Source organism: Xenopus laevis, chromosome 6S (assembly GCF_017654675.1).
Source record: "Xenopus laevis strain J_2021 chromosome 6S, Xenopus_laevis_v10.1, whole genome shotgun sequence".
NCBI classification, from domain to species: Eukaryota; Metazoa; Chordata; class Amphibia; order Anura; family Pipidae; genus Xenopus; species Xenopus laevis.
In genome coordinates, this window is record NC_054382.1 from 20530569 (window position 1) to 20550999 (window position 20431).

General features: G+C 38.4%; 1 protein-coding gene across 1 annotated transcript in view; it reads right to left on the reverse strand.

Moving 5' to 3' along the window:
- plxdc2.S (plexin domain containing 2 S homeolog) overlaps positions 1 to 20431 on the reverse strand; it is a gene marked incomplete at its 5' end in the record, with an annotated part of 248605 nt that overhangs the window by 29305 nt on the left and 198869 nt on the right. The window contains 1 exon segment of the mRNA NM_001093186.1: positions 1685 to 1745. Coding sequence (NP_001086655.1) covers positions 1685 to 1745 — 61 coding nt within the window.

A 20431-nucleotide genomic window follows, 5' to 3' on the forward strand; every position in this document is an offset into this window, starting at 1 on the left:
TAAATACGTTTAAAAAAAAGTTTTGAAAGTTGTATATGGGACAATTGCAATTTAACGGTTGAAAGGTTACGTCAAACCTTTTAAAGTTGCAATACCTGAAACAAATATTTCAACAAAACCATTATGAGCAGTTTGCAGCTGTGATGGACAATCAAGGCAGTCAGAATATAAATTATAAATATAATTACAGTCTGCAGCAATTTAAGTGTACAACGACATAAACAGAAATGCTTTTAGAATAAAAAAAAAAAAAATCATATTTAGCATCAAACAGGTGCTGGAAAGGTCTGCATTTTGTAACGTATTGTCAATCTCATTGCACATCTTAATTATTTCAGGTTAGAAAGTAACTTTTTCCGCTGCCGCTTCCATTAGTTATGCTTGGTTTGAAGTGTTCATTGCCAGCTTTCAGTACCGAGTACAGGGTTATTTGGAAATGCTTTCTTTTTTAAAGGATAAAACAAAGCTTTGAGCATGCCTGGCATATAGAATAATTTAAAAAAAAATAAAAAAAAATAATTCACAGAGGATTTATCAAGATCCCACGAATCATTATTTTTTTTTTTAGCACTTCCAGGGGTCTTATATTTTATGCAAGGAAACGCTTAGCAAAACTCAAAAGCGAAAAATGAAAGATAATTACCCTTAAAACTATTTGTAAAGTCCGCTAGCTGGAAGAGTCCGTGCAATTTGCTTGGGAAATGACTTCAACTGATATTAATTTGTTTACCTTCAAGCATGCGGACTCCTGTAATCTCTATTTGCTCAGTTTATTTACTTAATCGACATGTTTTTTTTAAGTAATAATCTAGATGGCTGGAGTATCTGACCTCGGAGAGATAGCATACCGCTATGAATGCTCTTTTCTTAAGGGATTCGGTCATGATTTTTATGATGTCGTTTTTATTTCTAAATTGCACTGTTTACACTGCAAATAATTGACTCTACAATATAAAATTTCATTCCAGAACCAGTAATATTGGTGTGTAGGCAGCTATCTCAGGTCATTTTGCCTGGTCCTGTGCTTTCAGAAAGAGCCAACACTTTAGGATGGAACTGCTTTCTGGCAGGCTGTTGTTTCTCCTACTCAATGTAATTGAATGTGTCGCAGTGGGACCTGGATTTTACTATTGAGTGTTGTTCTTAGATCTACCAGGCCATTGTTATCTTGTGTCAGGGAGCTGTTATCTGGTTACCTTCCCATGTTCTGTTGTTAGGCTGCTGGGGGGGGGAAGGGGCAGGGGTGATCCTGGCCCCTCCGCCGCCTGAGGCAGCAGCCCCCTCCCCCGGAAATTACCAAAAATACCAGGAGCAGCTTTTTTGCCGCCCCTGGTACCTAGTGGGGCGCTGCCAGCTGAGGCGACAGCCTCAACTCGCCTCATTGGCGAAACACCCCTGGGAAGGGGTGATATCACTCCAACTTGCAGTACGGCAGTAAAGAGTGATTGAAGTTTATCAGAGCACAAGTCACATGGCTGGGGGCAGCTGGGAAACTGACAATATGTCTAGCTCCATGTCAGATTTTAAAATTAAATGTAAAAAAAATCTGTTTGCTCTTTTGAGAAATGGATTTCAGTGCAGATTTTTGCTGGAGCAGCACTATTAACTGATGCCTTTTGAAAAATGTTTTCTTCCCATGACACTATCTCTTTAGGTACATAAATAGGGTGTTGCTGATTCATACCTCTTCGGTGCAGCCATTTTCTACCCAGTCTTGTCGGTGACGGTCAAATCCACTGGAACATCTTCAAAAATATATTTTGGTTAATGAAACCCTTAAAGTGGATATTTCAGAGAAACAGCAATAGAAGCAGGAAACCCATTTAAAACATGAAAAATTATTGTTATGATAAATAAGAAAGCACAAAAAAATAGCTGGATGTTTTTTTTATACCTATACTGTCAGAAGTTGGCAGTAATGAAGGGTCTGGAAAGGAGGAATACATTTATACATATCGTATCTTACAGCTATAGTATGTATGGTCACATGATAGATGTTATAATGATGTTACTCGGGTCTCTTTTCTCACCCATGAGTTTTTTTAGGCTGGAAAAACTCTGGAGAACCAGTCAAAATGCTAGTCTCCCCAATAAATGCACATTAAAACAAAGCTTATTTGCACCATAAAATCAGGCTCTATTTCTCTGTGTGTTCTACTTCACAGGAGTGCTGGTATTCAGAGTAGTGATGGGCGAATTTGCGGCGAATTCCCGCGATTCTTCCGCTGGCAAAGAAAATCACAAAACCGCTGCGAAAATTCGCAGGCATAAAAAAAAACAGACGCCGGCGTCAAAAACTAAAATTATTCGCAGTTTTGCGAATTTTACAGAAAATTCACGAATTTTTCTGCAAAGTGAAACGCCCCCAAATTCGCCCATCACTAATTCAGAGACATGATAATTTACCAGGTCAAGCTGAAAGTTAAAGAAAAGGTGTTCAAGCCTCTTTCATCTATAAAAATTAATGTTGAAAATCAACTCAAAGGTAAATTAAGGGAGAGACTGTATTCTAAACCCAATATGTATTTCATTAACCTACTAAACATAACGCTGATGCATGCTACCTGCATGTGTTTCATTTTGGATCAATCGTATAGAACTTTAACTCTGGCTCCAATTAGCTCTGCACATAATAATACCGTATTAGCCTAAGATTTATTCAGACTAAAATCAAGAAATAGTTTTGTTCCTGGGGGTGCTAGAGTCATTTCACTAACTGCAGTTAATATAACCCAAACATTTTAAAAATTGCATTTAATATAGATCTTGCTTCAATTGATTAAAGGTAGCAAAGCTGCCATTATAGAAGAGGTATGAAGGGTTAATGGCGCATTTCTATAACTGGTTTCCAGCTTGTACAAATGCAAATGTGTCTGCTCTAGATTTTTGCTGTTGTCTTAGGGCCACATTTACTAAGGGTCGAATATTGAGGGTTAATTAACCCTCAAATTCGACCCTCAAAGTTAAATGTTTCGAATTCGAATATCAGATTCGAAGGATTTTGCGCAAATACTTTGATCGATCGTTCGAAGTAAAAATAGTTTTATCGAACGGTTAAATCCTTCGAATCGAAGGATTTCAATCGATCGATCGAATGATTTTTCTTCGATCAGAAAAAGCTTAGAAAACTTATGGGGAAGGTCCCCATAGGCTAACATTGGTGCTCGGTATGTTTAAAGTGGTGAAGTAGGTAGTCAAAGTTTTTCTTTAAAGAGACAGTACTTCGACTATCAAATGGTCGAATATACGAAGGTTTTTTTCTTCGAATCCTTCACTCGAGCTTCACTTAGTCGCCCGGCGACTAATCTCTCTGAAAAGCGATTCGTTTTCTGAAACTTCGGGCGACTTCGGAAAATGAAGTGATCCGAGTGCCATCCCACTAGCCATTTAGATTCTACACGGCGGGAATGTTTTTAGGTTTTCGCCCGAAGAAGAGGCGATTAGTCGACGGGCGAATCTTGCCGTGTCTCTGCCCTTAGAAAGCATTCAACACCAGATTTTCATTTATTATGTGTTAGGGATGCACAGAATCCTTCACTAATGATTCGGCTGAATACCAAACCGAATCCGAACCCTAATTTGCATATGCAAATTAACGGTGGGAAAGGAAATTTTTTTTACTTCCTTGTTTTGTGACAAAAAGTCACAAGATTTCCCTCCCCGTCCCTAATTTGCATATGCAAATTAAGATTTGGATTCAGTTTGGCCGGGCAGAAGGATTCAGCCGAATCCTGCTGAAAAAGGCCGAATCCTGGCCGAATCCCGAACCCAATCCTGGATTTGGTGCATCCCTATTATGTGTATGCAGGAAAGATGAACAAAAAGTTACTGATATGAACAAAGGGGCAGAAGAAAAAACAGATAACAGAGAAGATAAGAGTGAAGAAAACTCATCAGATATTGCTATTGAGACTGAAGAAGAAGGAGGGCCTGTATATAATGAGAAGATAATTTAGAGGCTGCCAGCAGCAGCAGCAGACACAGATACACACACCTGTCTGTACTTTTACCCCAATCTGTAGCAACTTTATAAAATACTTTTATTTAAAATAAATCTTATAAATTAACAGTTTGAGGTCTTTGTATTAATTTCTTCCCACTATTTATTGGTTTTTTGTTTTAATTTTTTTCAGAAAATGTATAGACTAGTACATATATTTTGTGTAGTATTAGGGCACAGCCATTCAATAGAAATCCAGCATAATAACTGCCACAAAATAGCACCCACTAATGATGTGCGGGTCGGGACAACCGTTGCACTCCAATTTGTGGGTGGTGGGGGCGGGTTGAGCTCTTCTCCTACTCTCCCCGTCCCCAGGGGTCATTATTGGCTTGATACACCCTTAGTGAACACCCCTGATCTAACTCCTCCGTGTACCAGTCCTGATTCAGTTTGTTCATGACTCAAGGTTGTTTAGACAACCTTACATGCACTGTACAAAATTAACTTCTGTAATTCCACACAAGGCTTTGTAATTTCTTTAATATGAACTTAATAACCTTTGCTCTTACATAGCTGCTTTAGTAAATAGTGATAATGAGCAAACACAGCTTTCTTAATTAAGTTCTCAGCATGTATCTAGGCACTAATAATTAACTTGTAATGCTTTATCAAGTCCTTAAGACCCATTATAACGAATGCTTAGTAGTATATATATATTCTGATCATCAACACAACATGTGTACAGGATACAGTGATAATGAAGACACTTCCCTGACTCACAAAGCAAATAATCTTACTTAGTAAAAAGAAAAACTGTTACAGGGGATCAACTTTGCTTGACATTTTTGCACAATTAATTGACAATAGTGTAATTTTAGAAGCCAGAACTATAGTGTAAACATAGGTCATCGTCATACTGGAAGACTTGAGACTATTGGAGCTCAAGCCCTAATAATGGAATAAGTTGAAATATATGACACTATATGGATTGATAGTCCACCAGTTTTACAGAAACATCTAGGAGACCTAATAAGGTTTCTCTTAAAGGGGAACTCCGGCTTCCAAACCAAAATTTGATAAAAAGGGCCCAAACAACACAGAAACCCCTAATATATCCATCACAGTTACTAGTTTCTTTAAAAAGTATGAATTAATGCCATTTTCTATGCTGAAATCGAGCTGTGTAACAGTTCTTCTCTTTCTGCATCATTTGAAATCCTGGCAGGGAAGGAGGGACTAAACACTGATTTTACAAATTGTAACAACTTCTCCACAGCTTACAGACAACATGCAGGAACTACATAACCCACAATGCATTGTACTGTGATGTTCCTTTTCTTATTGAAATCACATGTGCAGGGAATTTTGGGGTTTGGAGGATGAAGGTGGAGTACAGATGGCTGTTGATACAAAGTAACAGTAGTCAGACAGCTCAGCAAAGTAGTCAGACAGATCAGCAATAGAGCAGGGGGCTAGTCTTAGAGAACTTGACAAAGAGCATTGTTGACAATAAACACAGATTGTTTGAGCAGTTAAGCTGCAGTACTGCCTTTTTCTTGTGATCTTCCACTCATTATCCACTCATTATCTAATTCGATTGGCATCTGTGGCGGAGGTGCTACACAAGAGATTTGGCTTGAAAGTATATGCCCGGCAACTCGGCTGAAGGTAATAGTCAACTCCTTTACGTTTTCTAGTCTTAGAGAACCGTCATAAACAATTATAAATCATGAAAAGTCTGCATATTTTTTAAATGCTGTATATTGCAAAGGTGCTTGAAATTATGTTTACTTTTCAAAAAGCCTAAGTTGTATTTTTGTGGAGTTCCCCTTTAACATCTTACCCCAGCAACCAAGCGGCACTATAAATGTTATTATTAGTGAGAATAAAAAAAAGGTAACGTTGCAAATGTTATTGTTAAAGGGGTTTTTCACCTTTTGGATAATAAAGCTAATTTAACAGCCCAAGTCATTAAAAAACTTTTTTGTAATTTATCTTTATTATTTCAAATGTTTGCTTTCAGAGATACATACCATAGAGTGGTTCATCTCTGCAAAAACTGGAACTGGTGAATTATTTCCATGGCTATTTTGCTTTCAGTAACCATTTATTACAAGTGTTGTTCTCTTTTCTGAAGTGTTTAGCCGCTACACAACCAATAATCCCCAATGGATATAAGGGTTCTATAATTATATAGGATAACTACTTATAGTGAGAGAGAGAGTTTATTTTATTATTTGAATAACCAGAAGGAATCCATATTATTTAGGCAACTAGAAAAAAATCCAATAACTACAGCATTAACAGATAAGTTATTGAGCATAATTAGTAGGGATGCACCAAATCCACTATTTTTAGGATTCGGATTCCGGATTCTAAAACCTTTGTAAATCTGAACTCTAAATTGCATATGTAAATTAGGGAAAAAGGGAAAGAAAACTGCGCACAGTTAAAAAATGTTTGGCTTCCTTGTTTGTGACAAAAAGTGGTGATTTTTTTGGGTTTGAATTCAATGTTTTTGAGAGATATTCCATATTTCCTTTATATGATAATGATACTTTTTACAAAATTTTTCAAATTAACTTGTGTGAAGCTCCTCACCCATTTCCCAGTGTTTTTATTTTTTAACTAAGTTGTCGTAATTGATATATTCCTGTCATCCAGTGTAAACATTGCTACTGTACAGTATTTATACACTGCCTATTAAAGCTTTCCTTTTAATTACTGACATAAACAAAGCTTAAGCACGGGGAAGTACACTGAGTAATGAATATCACTACCGAAACACTGCGTTTTGTTTAAAAAAAGCAATTACCTCTAGCACCTACAAAATGGTATGTTTTATTAGTGTAAAAGAACTGCCTAAAGGATTACGTTTCTGTTTATTTATGCTCATTCATAGAAAATGGTTTATGTCAGAAGAAACAATTACAGGGATGGGATCCATTATCCATTATTAATATTTACATGATTTTCTAGTAGACAAAAGGTCTGAAGTTTCAAATTACATAAAGATCCGTTATCCAGAAAATCCCAGGTTCCAAGCATTCTGGATAACAGGGCCCATACCTGTATTCAGTATTATAGCAATTAATTGCTTGTCTTCGTATGTGTATCAAATACATTGAGAACAAATTAGAGTCAGATACAAACAAGTCTAAAATATCACAAACACATTTTTGTAGTCTTAGGGGGCAGATTTACTAAAGGGCGAATTGTTGCCAACGACCGCTTCTCACACTTCACACCCGCAAGTTCATTACAACTAGGCTAATTCACTAAAATCCGAAGTGCAGAACGCCGGCGACTTTTCGCTAGCGATACTTTTTCATTGCGAGCATTTCATAGCAAAGATTCAATAGCGTTCGTTTATGCCTAGCGAAAAGTCGCTAGCAATCTTACACTTACGTCAATTTGAATAGGGCGGGTATATTTAAGTTGTATGGATGTCTTTATTAGAGATGTTGGTGCAAATTCTTGAAGTGGCCACTTTTTTATTACAAATGTCCAAGGAACCTTAAAGGGGTTGTTCACCTGCCAAACACTTTTTAGTTCAGTTGTTTTCAGATTGTTCCCCAGAAATAAAGACTTTTTTCAATGAGTTCCCATTATTTATTTTTTACAGTTTTTCCAAGATCTAAGCTTAAAGTTGAATCTTCCTGTTTGAGACTGACAGCTCAGTAATTCAGGTGCAGACTCTAAACTGTAACAATTTTGCAACATTTAGGGGCACATTTACTAAGCTCAAGTGAAGGATTCGAATGGAAAAAACATTGAATTTGGAAGTATTTTTTTGGGTACTTTGACCATCGAATAGGCTACTACGACCTTTGACTCGAACGATTCAAAGTAAAAATTGTTCGACTATTCGACCAGTCTCTTTAAAAAAAGACGAGGTACAATGTTAGCCTATGGGGACCTTCCCCAGCACTTTTCTAATCTTTTTTCGATCAAAGAAAAATCCTTTGAACAATCGATTAAAATCATTCGATTTGTTCGATTTGAAGGAGTTTATTGTTCGAACAATTTTTACATAGATCGATAGCAGGATTTGCGCTAAATCCTTCGAATTCGAAGTATTAGTTACTATTATATCAATTCTAATAGCTGCCTGTAATGAAACCCAGAGATTCCGCTCAGCAGGGACAAAGATAAGAAATGTATCAACTAAATGTATCAATTTAGAACAGTTTACAGGGTCGGCGACCCCCCTCCCAGGGCTGCTTTAGAAGGTGAAAAATGACACTTTACACTTCAATATTAGAAAAACGGTGACACATAGAAAATAGAAAATAATTGGAAAAAGTTGTTATTTCTGGTGATCTATCTGAAAACAACTAATTGTTTGAAGATGAACAACCCCTTTAAGACAGAAGAGATCCTATAATGCCCTAGACATGAGCCCACTGTAAAATTAATGTTCCATGGCCCTCAAATGGCTAGGAAAAAAATGTTAACCCAAAAAAGTTGAAGTTAGGACTTTTGCAGGCAATTCCGCTTAAAAAAAGGAAAAGTCGCCAGCGTTTTTTTCAACTTTTTCAGCAGACAGGATATGATGTAAGTGACATAAGATTGAGGAAGATGTTGCTTCATTTTAGCAATTCGTCTGGTCTAAGGTGGGGAAGCCAACAATGGCGAAAGATGTAACGTTCAGTAAAATCCGCACTTTAGTGAATTTGCGGAGAAACGGCCATTCGTCTGAGCGAAAATTCTGAGAACATTTTCTGATTCGACCACGGATATGTTTACACAAACCTGGTTGATCCTTGCTCTGAACCCTATATTTGGATCACACGGAAGGCCTTTGAAGTTTGGATGGCAGTTACAATAGTTGACTGACCAGATTTTCTGTGGCTTTAACAAATATCTGACCTGAAGTTTTTTGACCTATTACATTGGCAGTTCTGCTAAGAAAGGGTATATTGGCATTACTGGTTGGTTTGTGATTTGGCTGAATCCTAGTTCTTTTCAGCAGGATTTAGTCAAATCCAGGAGCCTGGCCAAACCAAAACGGAACCTTTAAAATTACATGACTTTAGGTCACATGGTCAAGGAAAGCTCAATATTTTCTCTTTCCCCTTCCTTCTAATTTGAATATGCAAATTAGTGATCATATTTGACTCAGGATTTCACTGGATCCTTCATGAAAGTTTCAGGATTTGGCCAAAATCCAAAGTGGATTCAGTACATCCCTACACATTATCTCCTTCAAAATTAGTTTGCTAACTGTTTCAAAAGGTATTAGTGCTTTCTTAGATCCCAATAAAGGTCAATATTGTGTTTCTTTATACAACAGATGTAGCAAAGTGTAGAAACTTGATGGTATTTTTTGTAGTACCATTTTGACCTCGTGTAAGACAAAACTCAGTAAAGGAAAACCTTTAGAAATAGTCAGGCAATTTATTCTTACATAATACAACATAACAGTTTTGTCTGGGTAAGCTGTTGGAGTAACACACAGAATGTCAGCCAAGGACTTACCAAAGACCCACCTCTTGGTCCAGGCATTATATAGCTATCAGAAGGCTTTTACAATAAGTGTGACAAGGGTTTCACGGAAATACCATACATAGTCTGTCTCCTCCTTGTACAATTAATGTCTAAATGATTTACTTAGTCTTACATGTGCTAGGTCGCCCCATAAACAGGAACCGCAGAAAAACTTCTAAACAACAAGCAGACTCTGAGATAGAGCCACACATTCTCTCACACACCATTACACATATGACAGTTACACTAAAGTTATTCACACACTCAGCTAGGCAAACATTCAACATTCATGGATCCTTTTGCATTCATCAAACAACATACAGTACACGTGTAATTTCTATTTCAAGATGTTTTAGACTACACTTCATGATAATGAATAACAAACATACAAAATACAAAAACAGGAAGGAAACTGCGGATTCTTATCATGAATGGCAGATAATTTCAGCTGATTAACACAACAATTAACAAAACAATAGGCAAAAAGAAGAAGCTAGAAAAACATATATACCCCACCCAGGGGTACTTACGCGCGTGTATCAATCATCCGTTAAAGTAAAGCTTCACGGGGAAACCGTCCTGGAAAAGAAAATATCCACGGGTACACTACAAACATCCGAGAACATCCTCGGGTACACTCCAGTAGCACAGCCTGGAGCCCTCCATTGCCTGAAAAAAATTGACTGGAAAAAACTGGATCACAGTCGGCGGGTCACCATATGATGGTATTTTTTGTAGTACCATTTTGACCTCGTGTAAGACAAAACTCAGTAAAGGAAAACCTTTAGAAATAGTCAGGCAATTTATTCTTACATGATACAACATAACAGTTTTGTCTGGGTAAGCTGTTGGAGTAACACACAGAATGTCAGCCAAGGACTTACCAAAGACCCACCTCTTGGTCCAGGCATTATATAGCTATCAGAAGGCTTTTACAATAAGTGTGACAAGGGTTTCACGGAAATACCATACATAGTCTGTCTCCTCCTTGTACAATTAATGTCTAAATGATTTACTTAGTCTTACATGTTATCAAAGGAATGTTGTAACATACTGTGCCTAGCTCCAACAGTCCACAGCCTCGCAATCAGCTATCGGCTAACCAAGGCCATTGTGGGATTTCCAGTAATCTGAGCAGCACTTCAGCAGTAAGGGGCCCCAACAGACAGACAGACGTTATGCTAACACTCTGGAATTTAAGTAACAGAGTGATGATCTTTTGTTTGTATGGCCTAGTATAAGCTATATGAGTGACCATTGTCCACAGTAGACCATTAGTCCATCCTGCCTTGGGCCTTATAGCGTTATGGCGTCATAGAGGGTGGGGGTGACAACTATCAACCCTCTGACACTAGCCATTCGTCCGTCTTAGGATTTGGACCGTTCCAGATATATATATTATATAAACAAACTGCATTAACATAGCACTGAATTAAACATTTCGTGGCATGTTGTTATAAGATAATACTTGACAGGAAAGGCATGAAGAAAGAATACTCTCAGTTATATGATAAATATAGGTCTATTTTCAAGCCCAAAACACCTCATCCATAGAAAAACCTGCGGGTACTGGTGACTGGTATTGAAATAAATGAGGAGTAGTGCTAATTTGTCCCGTTGCGTTTCATGGGAAAAATGTGCGAATTTCCCGTGAAACTGCGAAAAATTAGCGAAACTCGGCTTTTGATGCCGGTGTCAATTTGTGGGTGGCAAAATTGACGATGGTGACAATTCCTATGCCGGCAACAGTTTGATACGCATTAAAGTCAATGGGCTTGCAGTTAATTGTCCCAGCATCGAAGTTGTCAGTTAATACATTCGCCCATCACTAATAAGGAGTAATTCTGACTACATTCCCCAGTTGCACGTGATCCATTTAGTCTAGGTGCACTAACCATTGTTTGGAACAAGACTGGCACTACACAACCCAAGGAAAAGGTAAAATTGGACACCGTTTTTCTTATCAAACAAACCCAGATACCATACTATAAAAAAACATGAAAATTAGGTCAGATGCTGAAAGCAGTGAGTGATTTCTATATTACAGATCTTGTGTATAATTAATTAGTACATATATGATGATCTTCCTGCGCTCGTTATGCTTTATCTCTGTGCTTCCAAAAGAACTGGCAATGGTTTGGAGCAACTTGGGAAATGCTTGGCCAACTCTGCTTGCCTGAAGAACTGTCTTTGTTTATCGTATTTTCACATCTGCCCAGCACAATCATCAGTCCTGCAATTCTAAGGCAGCTTGCCGGGTAATCAGGGACTCTCTTTCCTCTGTCCCTGATACCAAAGCTCATTATTTTTGCTACTTAATGAAAGATATTAAGCTTGCAGGAACTCATTACATCTGAAAGAGCCCATGGCTATTACTCTGGCTAACCCATATATTACACAAAATCTCCCGCCATGATTATTACAGTTAATGTGTCAGCTTTTTAAAGGCAATAACTACTTTCTACATTTTTCCTAAATTATTAAGGAATATCAGTTTGAAATTGTTGTTCAAGTTTCCTCTTCTTTATTTCAAAGACTTTGAAGACTGAATCAGTGGTACAGGCTGATACATTAGATAGCTTTAAGAAGGGGTTGGATGGCTTTTTAGCAAGTGAGGGAATACAGGGTTATGGGAGATAGCTCATAGTACAAGTTGATCCAGGGACTAGTCCTAGACTTAAAAGGTTGAAATTGATGGACGTGTCTTTTTTCAAACTAACTTACTATGTTACTATGTATGATGAATACCTGGAAAGAATGTACTGCTTTATGGAAGAACAGAGTTGTGCTGACTGAATAGGTTAACAGATCTGAAACAGGGTTCATGTTCACATTTTTACTTATATGACTGCTAAAGTCTTTAAAAACAGGAATGAAAAATAATTAACTTGTGAATTGTAAACGTTTTTTGAAGAGTGCTCTGAACAAGATTGCATTCATTTGTTTTGAGGGTTTAAAGGATTAGGAAACACCTTCTCCCAAGATTTCAATTCCTGTCCATAACCACTAGCTTTTCACCCAAAATGCTTACTTTTCATGCATAGTTTTCTTACATCACTGCCGCTGGGACCATACTGCCGTATTCTTTGTCAACAAAATGACCACCATGCACATGTCTAAAGAAAATAGCCTGCAGACAGCCCTGAGAATACTTTATGAAAAATACCTTGTATCGCTGTATAACTTGAATACACAGTTTGTCACAATGGCTACAGGCAAAGGAGCAGAAAATAAACAGGCACAGATCCACATGCTGAACAATACTACATAGCACTTGCAGTTCAGTGTGTTTCCTCCTTCATACAGTCCGTGTAAACCATAGAAACCAGATGCTACTATTCCTATTGCTGCACGTAATACAGAAGGTGGGTCCTCAGTGGTCTGAAAAAAGCTTGCACTTGATGCAGTTTAATGCGCATGCTCTGGTTACTGCTCCTTTGCAAAATCCTGGTCTTGGTGCGACAGCAGAAGTGACGCTTTATGGGAATTGTTTACTATACTACTAGCTGGTATTGCATTAGAACAACAAAACTTGTGCAAATGAAAGATTATCAGGAGTACCTGTGAGCTCATTAGAGAAAGGCCTATATAATAACAAACAATGTTTCTTGGGGTTTCCTTTTCACGTAAATGTCATGTAAAAAAAGAGATTTCTGATGTACATGGAAGAGAACAATATATATTAAGATAAATATATATATATATAAATAAATATATATATTTCCAAAAAGAGACCAGCAACACTGAGTTAACTTGCAAAAAACTGTTAGCAGTGGCGGAACTACCGGGGGAGCTGGGGCCCGCACCCCCTTAGGACCCCCCGGCAACCCGCGTGCCATTGAAAATGTGGGCCGTACGGAGGGGGTGGGGCCCGGCTGCGCGTCATGCACCAGGGCCCGCCCCCTCTAGGATTGCTACTGACTGTTAGTGTATTAAAGTTAGCATGAAAATAGCCAATGTGACGTTATATATATGTGTATATATATATATATATATATATATATATATATATATATATATATAATATAATTAATAGTAACGGTTAAGGCCAGTTATTTATATTTATACATCAATATAAATAATATTAGTGCCAGTGCCACAAGATTTTCACATTTCCTAAGGGCTGTGGCAAGACATGCAGATTCGGGGACATTAGTCGCCCAGCGCCAAATCTCCTCTTCTTTGGGTGATTAATCTCCCCGAAAAGCCTTCCCGCCAGCAAGAATGTAAATCGCTGGCGGGATGGCACTCAGATCGCTTTTTTCCGAAGTCATCTGAAGTTGCCTCAAGAGGAACCTTGGAAAAACCAAAACGATCTGAGTCCTAATTGGACAAAAGGTATCTATAGGACTACACCCCCTTAGCAAATCCAGTCCTGTCTGATCCTGTAGCCTATAGTCTAAATAATTACTGCAATTTTAATTTCCATGTTTGAGTTCAAAGCATATAGTGCTATTTAATACCAAATAACACAGGGGAGAGTAATGCCAACCCTTTTCTCAACTACTATGGGATCTGAACCCTTTTGATGTTGTGAACTATAACTTAAGCCTTTCCTTCAGTTGTTGGCTACTAAAAGTGATTGGGATCTGTACTTTACGACAGATGGACAGTAAACAGTTTTATGTCCAATATCTGTCATGTTAGTCTGCGAAGAACTATTTGTTGATCAGAAAACTGAACTGCGGAAAAAAATGTAAGCTGAGACAATTACAACAAATTGTTTACATGCCGCTCATTGGCGAGCCCACAAGGAATTCTGACTGAGAACAAGCATTGATAAATGTCCTAATTAATGCTGAAACACTGCTACTTCATCAGTCATTAACCTTCTAACTAATCACATTCATTAGAACGTAAAAACAATAGTTTTATGTCATAAGAAATATCTATCTGAGAAAGGAAGCTCATCCATAGATCCTGAAAAAATATGCCTTCACACTGGATATTGTTTTAACATTACTGCAAACTTTTTTTTGGTTACTTATAACTGTTTTTAAAACTGTCTCTCGTTTCAGAAAAGCTCATTAACTCGACTTCCAAACTGTGCAGCGGATCTGGAAGATTCAAATGAATGGTTTCCCCTTTTCAGAATGATAGTATAAAGGGATTTAAGAGGCGGTCTAATTAATGGTGTATGTTAAATACTGAAACTCAAATCAGGATAAATTGACAGATTATGCACACTTTAGAAAACATTAAATAATTACCCCGTGGAGACTGTAAAGTGAAACAAGCTTATAAAGTATGTGATCCTCTAAATGAAGGAAAATAAGTATTTGAAGAAGCTTTTAAAAGGCTGGCTTGTAAATTATAAATATGCAACATGTAAATTATGTATTATATATAGTGCCTTTAAGGTGCTTTATATGGGATTCCTTGGAGAAAAAGGACTGAACTTCCCTCTCAGCCAGGTAATTATAGGGCAGCTGAGAACAGAACTGCTACTGCAGGTAAGAGGTGTGTTGGATGTCTGGAGATCATAAATGCGAGAAGGAGAGCTCTGTGTGGTTGGGAAGCGAAGAGAAGCCAAGGAGCCTATAAGAGGAAGCCAAGGAGCCTATAAGAAGAGGAAGCCAAAGAGCCTATAAGAGGAAGCCAAGGAACCTTTAAGAAGAGGAAGCCAAGGAGCCTATAAGAGGAAGCCAAGGAGCCTTTAAGAAGAGGACGCCAAGGAACCTATAAGAAGAGGACGCCAAGGAGCCTATAAGAGGAAGCCAAGGAGCCTATAAGAAGAGGAAGCCAAGGAACCTATAAGAGGAAGCCAAGGAACCTATAAGAAGACGACGTCAAGGAGCCTATAAGAGGAAGCCAAGGAGCCTATAAGAAGAGGAAGCCAAGGAACCTATAAGAGGAAGCCAAGGAGCCTATAAGAAGAGGAAGCCAGGGAACCTATAAGAGGAAGCCAAGGAACCTATAAGAAGAGGACGTCAAGGAGCCTATAAGAGGAAGCCAAGGAGCCTATAAGAAGAGGAAGCCAAGGAACTATAAGAGGAAGCCAAGGAACCTATAAGAAGAGGATGCCAAGGAGCCTATAAGAAGAGGACGCCAAGGAGCCTATAAGAGGAAGCCAAGGAGCCTATAGGAAGAGGAAGCCAAGGAACCTATAAGAGGAAGCCAAGGAACCTATAAGAAGAGGACGTCAAGGAGCCTATAAGAGGAAGCCAAGGAGCCTATAAGAAGAGGAAGCCAAGGAACCTATAAGAGGAAGCCAAGGAGCCTATAAGAAGAGGAAGCCAGGGAACCTATAAGAGGAAGCCAAGGAACCTATAAGAAGAGGACGTCAAGGAGCCTATAAGAGGAAGCCAAGGAGCCTATAAGAAGAGGAAGCCAAGGAACTATAAGAGGATGCCTAGGAACCTATAAGAAGAGGACGCCAAGGAGCCTATAAGAGGAAGCCAAGGAGCCTATAAGAAGAGGAAGCCAAGGAGCCTATAAGAGGAAGCCAAGGAGCCTATAAGAAGAGGAAGCCAAGGAACCTATAAGAGGAAGCCAAGGAGCCTATAAGAAGAGGAAGCCAGGGAACCTATAAGAGGAAGCCAAGGAACCTATAAGAAGAGGACGTCAAGGAGCCTATAAGAGGAAGCCAAGGAGCCTATAAGAAGAGGAAGCCAAGGAACTATAAGAGGAAGCCAAGGAACCTATAAGAAGAGGATGCCAAGGAGCCTATAAGAGGAAGCCAAGGAGCCTATAAGAAGAGGAAGCCAGGGAACCTATAAGAGGAAGCCAAGGAACCTATAAGAAGAGGACGCCAAGGAGCCTATAAGAGGAAGCCAAGGAGCCTATAAGAAGAGGAAGCCAAGGAGCCTATAAGAAGAGGAAGCCAAGGAACCTATAAGAGGAAGCCAAGGAGCCTATAAGAAGAGGAAGCCAGGGAACCTATAAGAGGAAGCCAAGGAACCTATAAGAAGAGGACGTCAAGGAGCCTATAAGAGGAAGCCAAGGAGCCTATAAGAAGAGGAAGCCAAGGAACTATAAGAGGATGCCTAGGAACCTATAAGAAGAGGACGCCAAGGAGCCTATAAGAGGAAGCCAAGGAGCCTATAAGAAGAGGAAGCCAAGGAGCCTATAAGAGGAAGCCAAGGAGCCTATAAGAAGAGGAAGCCAAGGAACCTATAAGAGGAAGCCAAGGAGCCTATAAGAAGAGGAAGCCAGGGAACCTATAAGAGGAAGCCAAGGAACCTATAAGAAGAGGACGTCAAGGAGCCTATAAGAGGAAGCCAAGGAGCCTATAAGAAGAGGAAGCCAAGGAACTATAAGAGGAAGCCAAGGAACCTATAAGAAGAGGATGCCAAGGAGCCTATAAGAGGAAGCCAAGGAGCCTATAAGAAGAGGAAGCCAGGGAACCTATAAGAGGAAGCCAAGGAACCTATAAGAAGAGGACGCCAAGGAGCCTATAAGAGGAAGCCAAGGAGCCTATAAGAAGAGGAAGCCAAGGAGCCTATAAGAAGAGGAAGCCAAGGAGCCTATAAGAAGAGGAAGCCAAGGAACCTATAAGAGGAAGCCAAGGAACCTATAAGAAGAGGACGCCAAGGAGCCTTTAAAAGGAAGCCAAGGAACCTATGAGTGTGATAACCTGTGGAAGGAGCAGCAAAACCTGAGATGCTGTAAGTTATAAAGACTTGTAAGAGAAAAAAGCCTTTTGAGTTTATTGAATGGGCAATAGACCCTCACTCTATGATAGACCTATGTATTACAGGGGTAGTTCACTTTCAGGTTAACTTTAAGTATGTTATAGAATGGCCAATTCTAAGCAACTTTTCAAGTGGTCTTCATTATTTATTTTAGATTTTTTGACTTATTTGCCTTTTTCTTCTGATTCGTTCCAGCTTTCAGATGGGGGGGTCACTGAAAAACTAAAGCTCTGTAAGGCTGCAAATGTATACTTATTGCTACTTTTTATTCATGCCCTCTCCTATTCATATTTCTCTTATTCAAATCAATGCATGGTTGCTAGGGTAATTTGGACCATAGCGACCAGATCGCTGAAACTCCAAACTGGGGTACTGCTGAATAAAAAACTAAATCCACCAATAATAAAAAATAAAAACCATTTGCAAATAGTCTCTACATCATACTAAAAGTTAAAAAGTGAAAAAACCCTTTAAGTAGAACCTGACAGGCTTAGGACTTTATTTTATGTGTTTTGTTTTTCCTCTTTGGAGAAGCCTTAAATAAATTAGCCAAGGGTCAGTTATAGTGCATACAACTGTTCTATCATTCTGAATATGGTGGGATTCAGAGCAGATGTTTCTTGGACATCCGTGTTTCTATAAAACATGGATACTATACTGTGCTGCTCTGCAGTTTAAGGTCAGTTAAAGGAGAACTAAACCCCCCTTGTAATAAAAGCCCCTATTAACCTCCTGACATCACCCCCTTCCCTCTCCCACGCCACACTGTGCCTTAGTTAAGAAGAAACCCCTGAAAAAAAAACCTTACTTTAAACTGCAGAGCAGTGCAGCAGAGTTCCCAGGCACCATCTTCTGGACGTTTGCGTTCTTTTGGGTCTGAACGCCGATGGGAGCATGCCCAGTTGATTCCTGGCTAGGCCCAACTGCTTATGCTTCCACAGGCTTAGTGGTGGCAAAAAGACTCAAAAAAACTTGCACGTACAGAAGAGGGCGCCCAGGAACTGCACTGCTCTGCAGTTTAAGGTCAGGGTTTTTTAAAGGGCTTCTTTTTAACTAGTGTGGAGAGGGAGAGGGAAAGGGGTGATGGCAGGGAGTTAATTGGGACTTTTATTACAAAGGAGGTTTAGTTCTCCTTTACGCACAATACAAAACGTGAATATAACAATGCAACAATCTTATAGCTGGTAATTTCATATAGAAGTCATGGAAGTTTCAACTTTCAAGCCTTTTCTAATTCACTTTTAAAAGATGAATTTCGCTCATTAAAAATGAAGGGTAGAATGTTTTCAGTGTATTTTTTTTCAGTGTATTTTTTAAATCTGAAAATAGTTGAAAATTCAAATGTTAATTTATTTACTGCCCATCAATACATCCAAAAAACCTCTTACATAGAATTTTGTACCATACGTTTTTATGGCCAAATTGAAGGACATTATGATACTCACTCCATTAGCTTTTTAAATTGTGTTTATTCTGCTACAAAGCCCATATTAATTGGATATTGGATAAATTGGATATTGATACAGCAATAATAAATGAGATGAATCTGTGAAATGGAAATTTTGCATGTAGAAGGAATATGAAGCCATTTGAACTACAGTAGAACCTCAATTTTACATCACTTGATTTTAAGTTTCCCCCCATTTTACATTGCTGTTTTGTGGTCTCACCTATATATTATGCATAATACATTTTCCTCATTTTACATTTTCCTGGATTTTACACCATTTTTTTCTGGTCCCCTGAAAAACGTAAAATGGGGGTTCTACTGTGTATTATTATAATACTGTATCCAAATGGACATGAGTCTCTAAATGTGAAAGTTTAGAATTCCTTTTGGAGCTCTAGATCACTCTGAATTGTTGCGATGACAATGCTAATGTATTTTATAATACGCAGCAGAAATGTTAAATCATTATGCCAATGTGCACTGCCTAATATGCTTTTACAATTTGGTCTGGAAACAATTAGCTATAAACTCAAACAAAATTGCACAAAGAGATAAAAAAATAGCCATTTTCTACTAGTGTGAACTAATAAATCATTTTTCTAATTTTAGAACAGACTTGCACAGTAAGGGAGAACAAGCTGCGGGTTTATGCATTTTTATGGAGACGGGGAAAAAAACACACAAGTGGTAGAAAAAATTAAATATGGTAAAGTGAGAAAATTAAAACTAGCCTCTGTCCATATCTCATAGATGTTTTATTATAACAAGACTTGTCACTTTGATCATTATAACCTGACTATATAGAAGTTAATGCTTTTGTTGCTACAATAGGTGCCACTGCACACTCTATATTATACGACAAAGTTGATTAGTCATGTCTTCATGACTTCTAAACCCTGCACCCTGACAAATAGCATTTCATTCCTCTGCTGAAATAAAAGTGTTTCATGTATAAGTCACACCTGAATTCACATTCATCTGAATGACTTTCTGTCTGACTTGCCATCTCAGTGGCTCAATATCATTCTTCAAGCAATTTACCGTTCTTTGTACATATGGTCAATCTGAATGAGAAACTGCTTTCATCCTATGTAACAGGGTTCCTAGTATGTAAAGTTGAGTACACAGTGGCAGAGTATAGTTATGGATGTTTTCCAACCTACTGAACCTCTTAATATAGAGATACAAATCATTAATCAGGAAAACTGGGCATAAAAAGGAGGTGTTGACTTGAAGAAAGACGTGAAAAAGCATTGCTGACATTGCCGACTATTTGTATTCCAGAATTTCTTCGCTGATGAAATTAGTCCGTTGACTTGTAAGAGAATAAATGACTGTAAAATAAATTACACACTGTAACTAGTACCACAGTAAACTTCTTTTTACTGGATAATTTTTGTGATTGATGATGAACTGAGTTACTTAATGAACCAGGGCAGCGCAACTTTATAAATACATTGTTGACTGTATTTCACCAACTATTTTAATACTTTTGTTTTGGTTAATTCACTTCACACTCCAGTAAAATAGACAGCTTAGTCTTCACGTGTTGTCAAAAACATGCCCTCCAATACAATCCTAGATGATTATGCCGTGATGTGTGTAATCACCTCAATGCATGAATTTGGGTTTGGGATTGTCTTAGTTGTGTGAATGCTTTTGCACCATTGTGTGCTTGTACCTGCACCCAGGTATTAAACAGACTACAAGATTATTCCTCTGTTCAAGTTGATCTTGCTGGATCTGTCTGATGTTGCGTTCATCATTCATTCATTCTTAAGAGATAACTGTGGCCATTTCATGACTTCTCCAATTCATGACCATTGGGCCTCTTCCTCATTCCTGCTGTCTTCCCCAAACTCACCCTGAATTCTGTCCAAGGTCTTTGCTTTCCAGTTTTCTACTGGAAGTGCC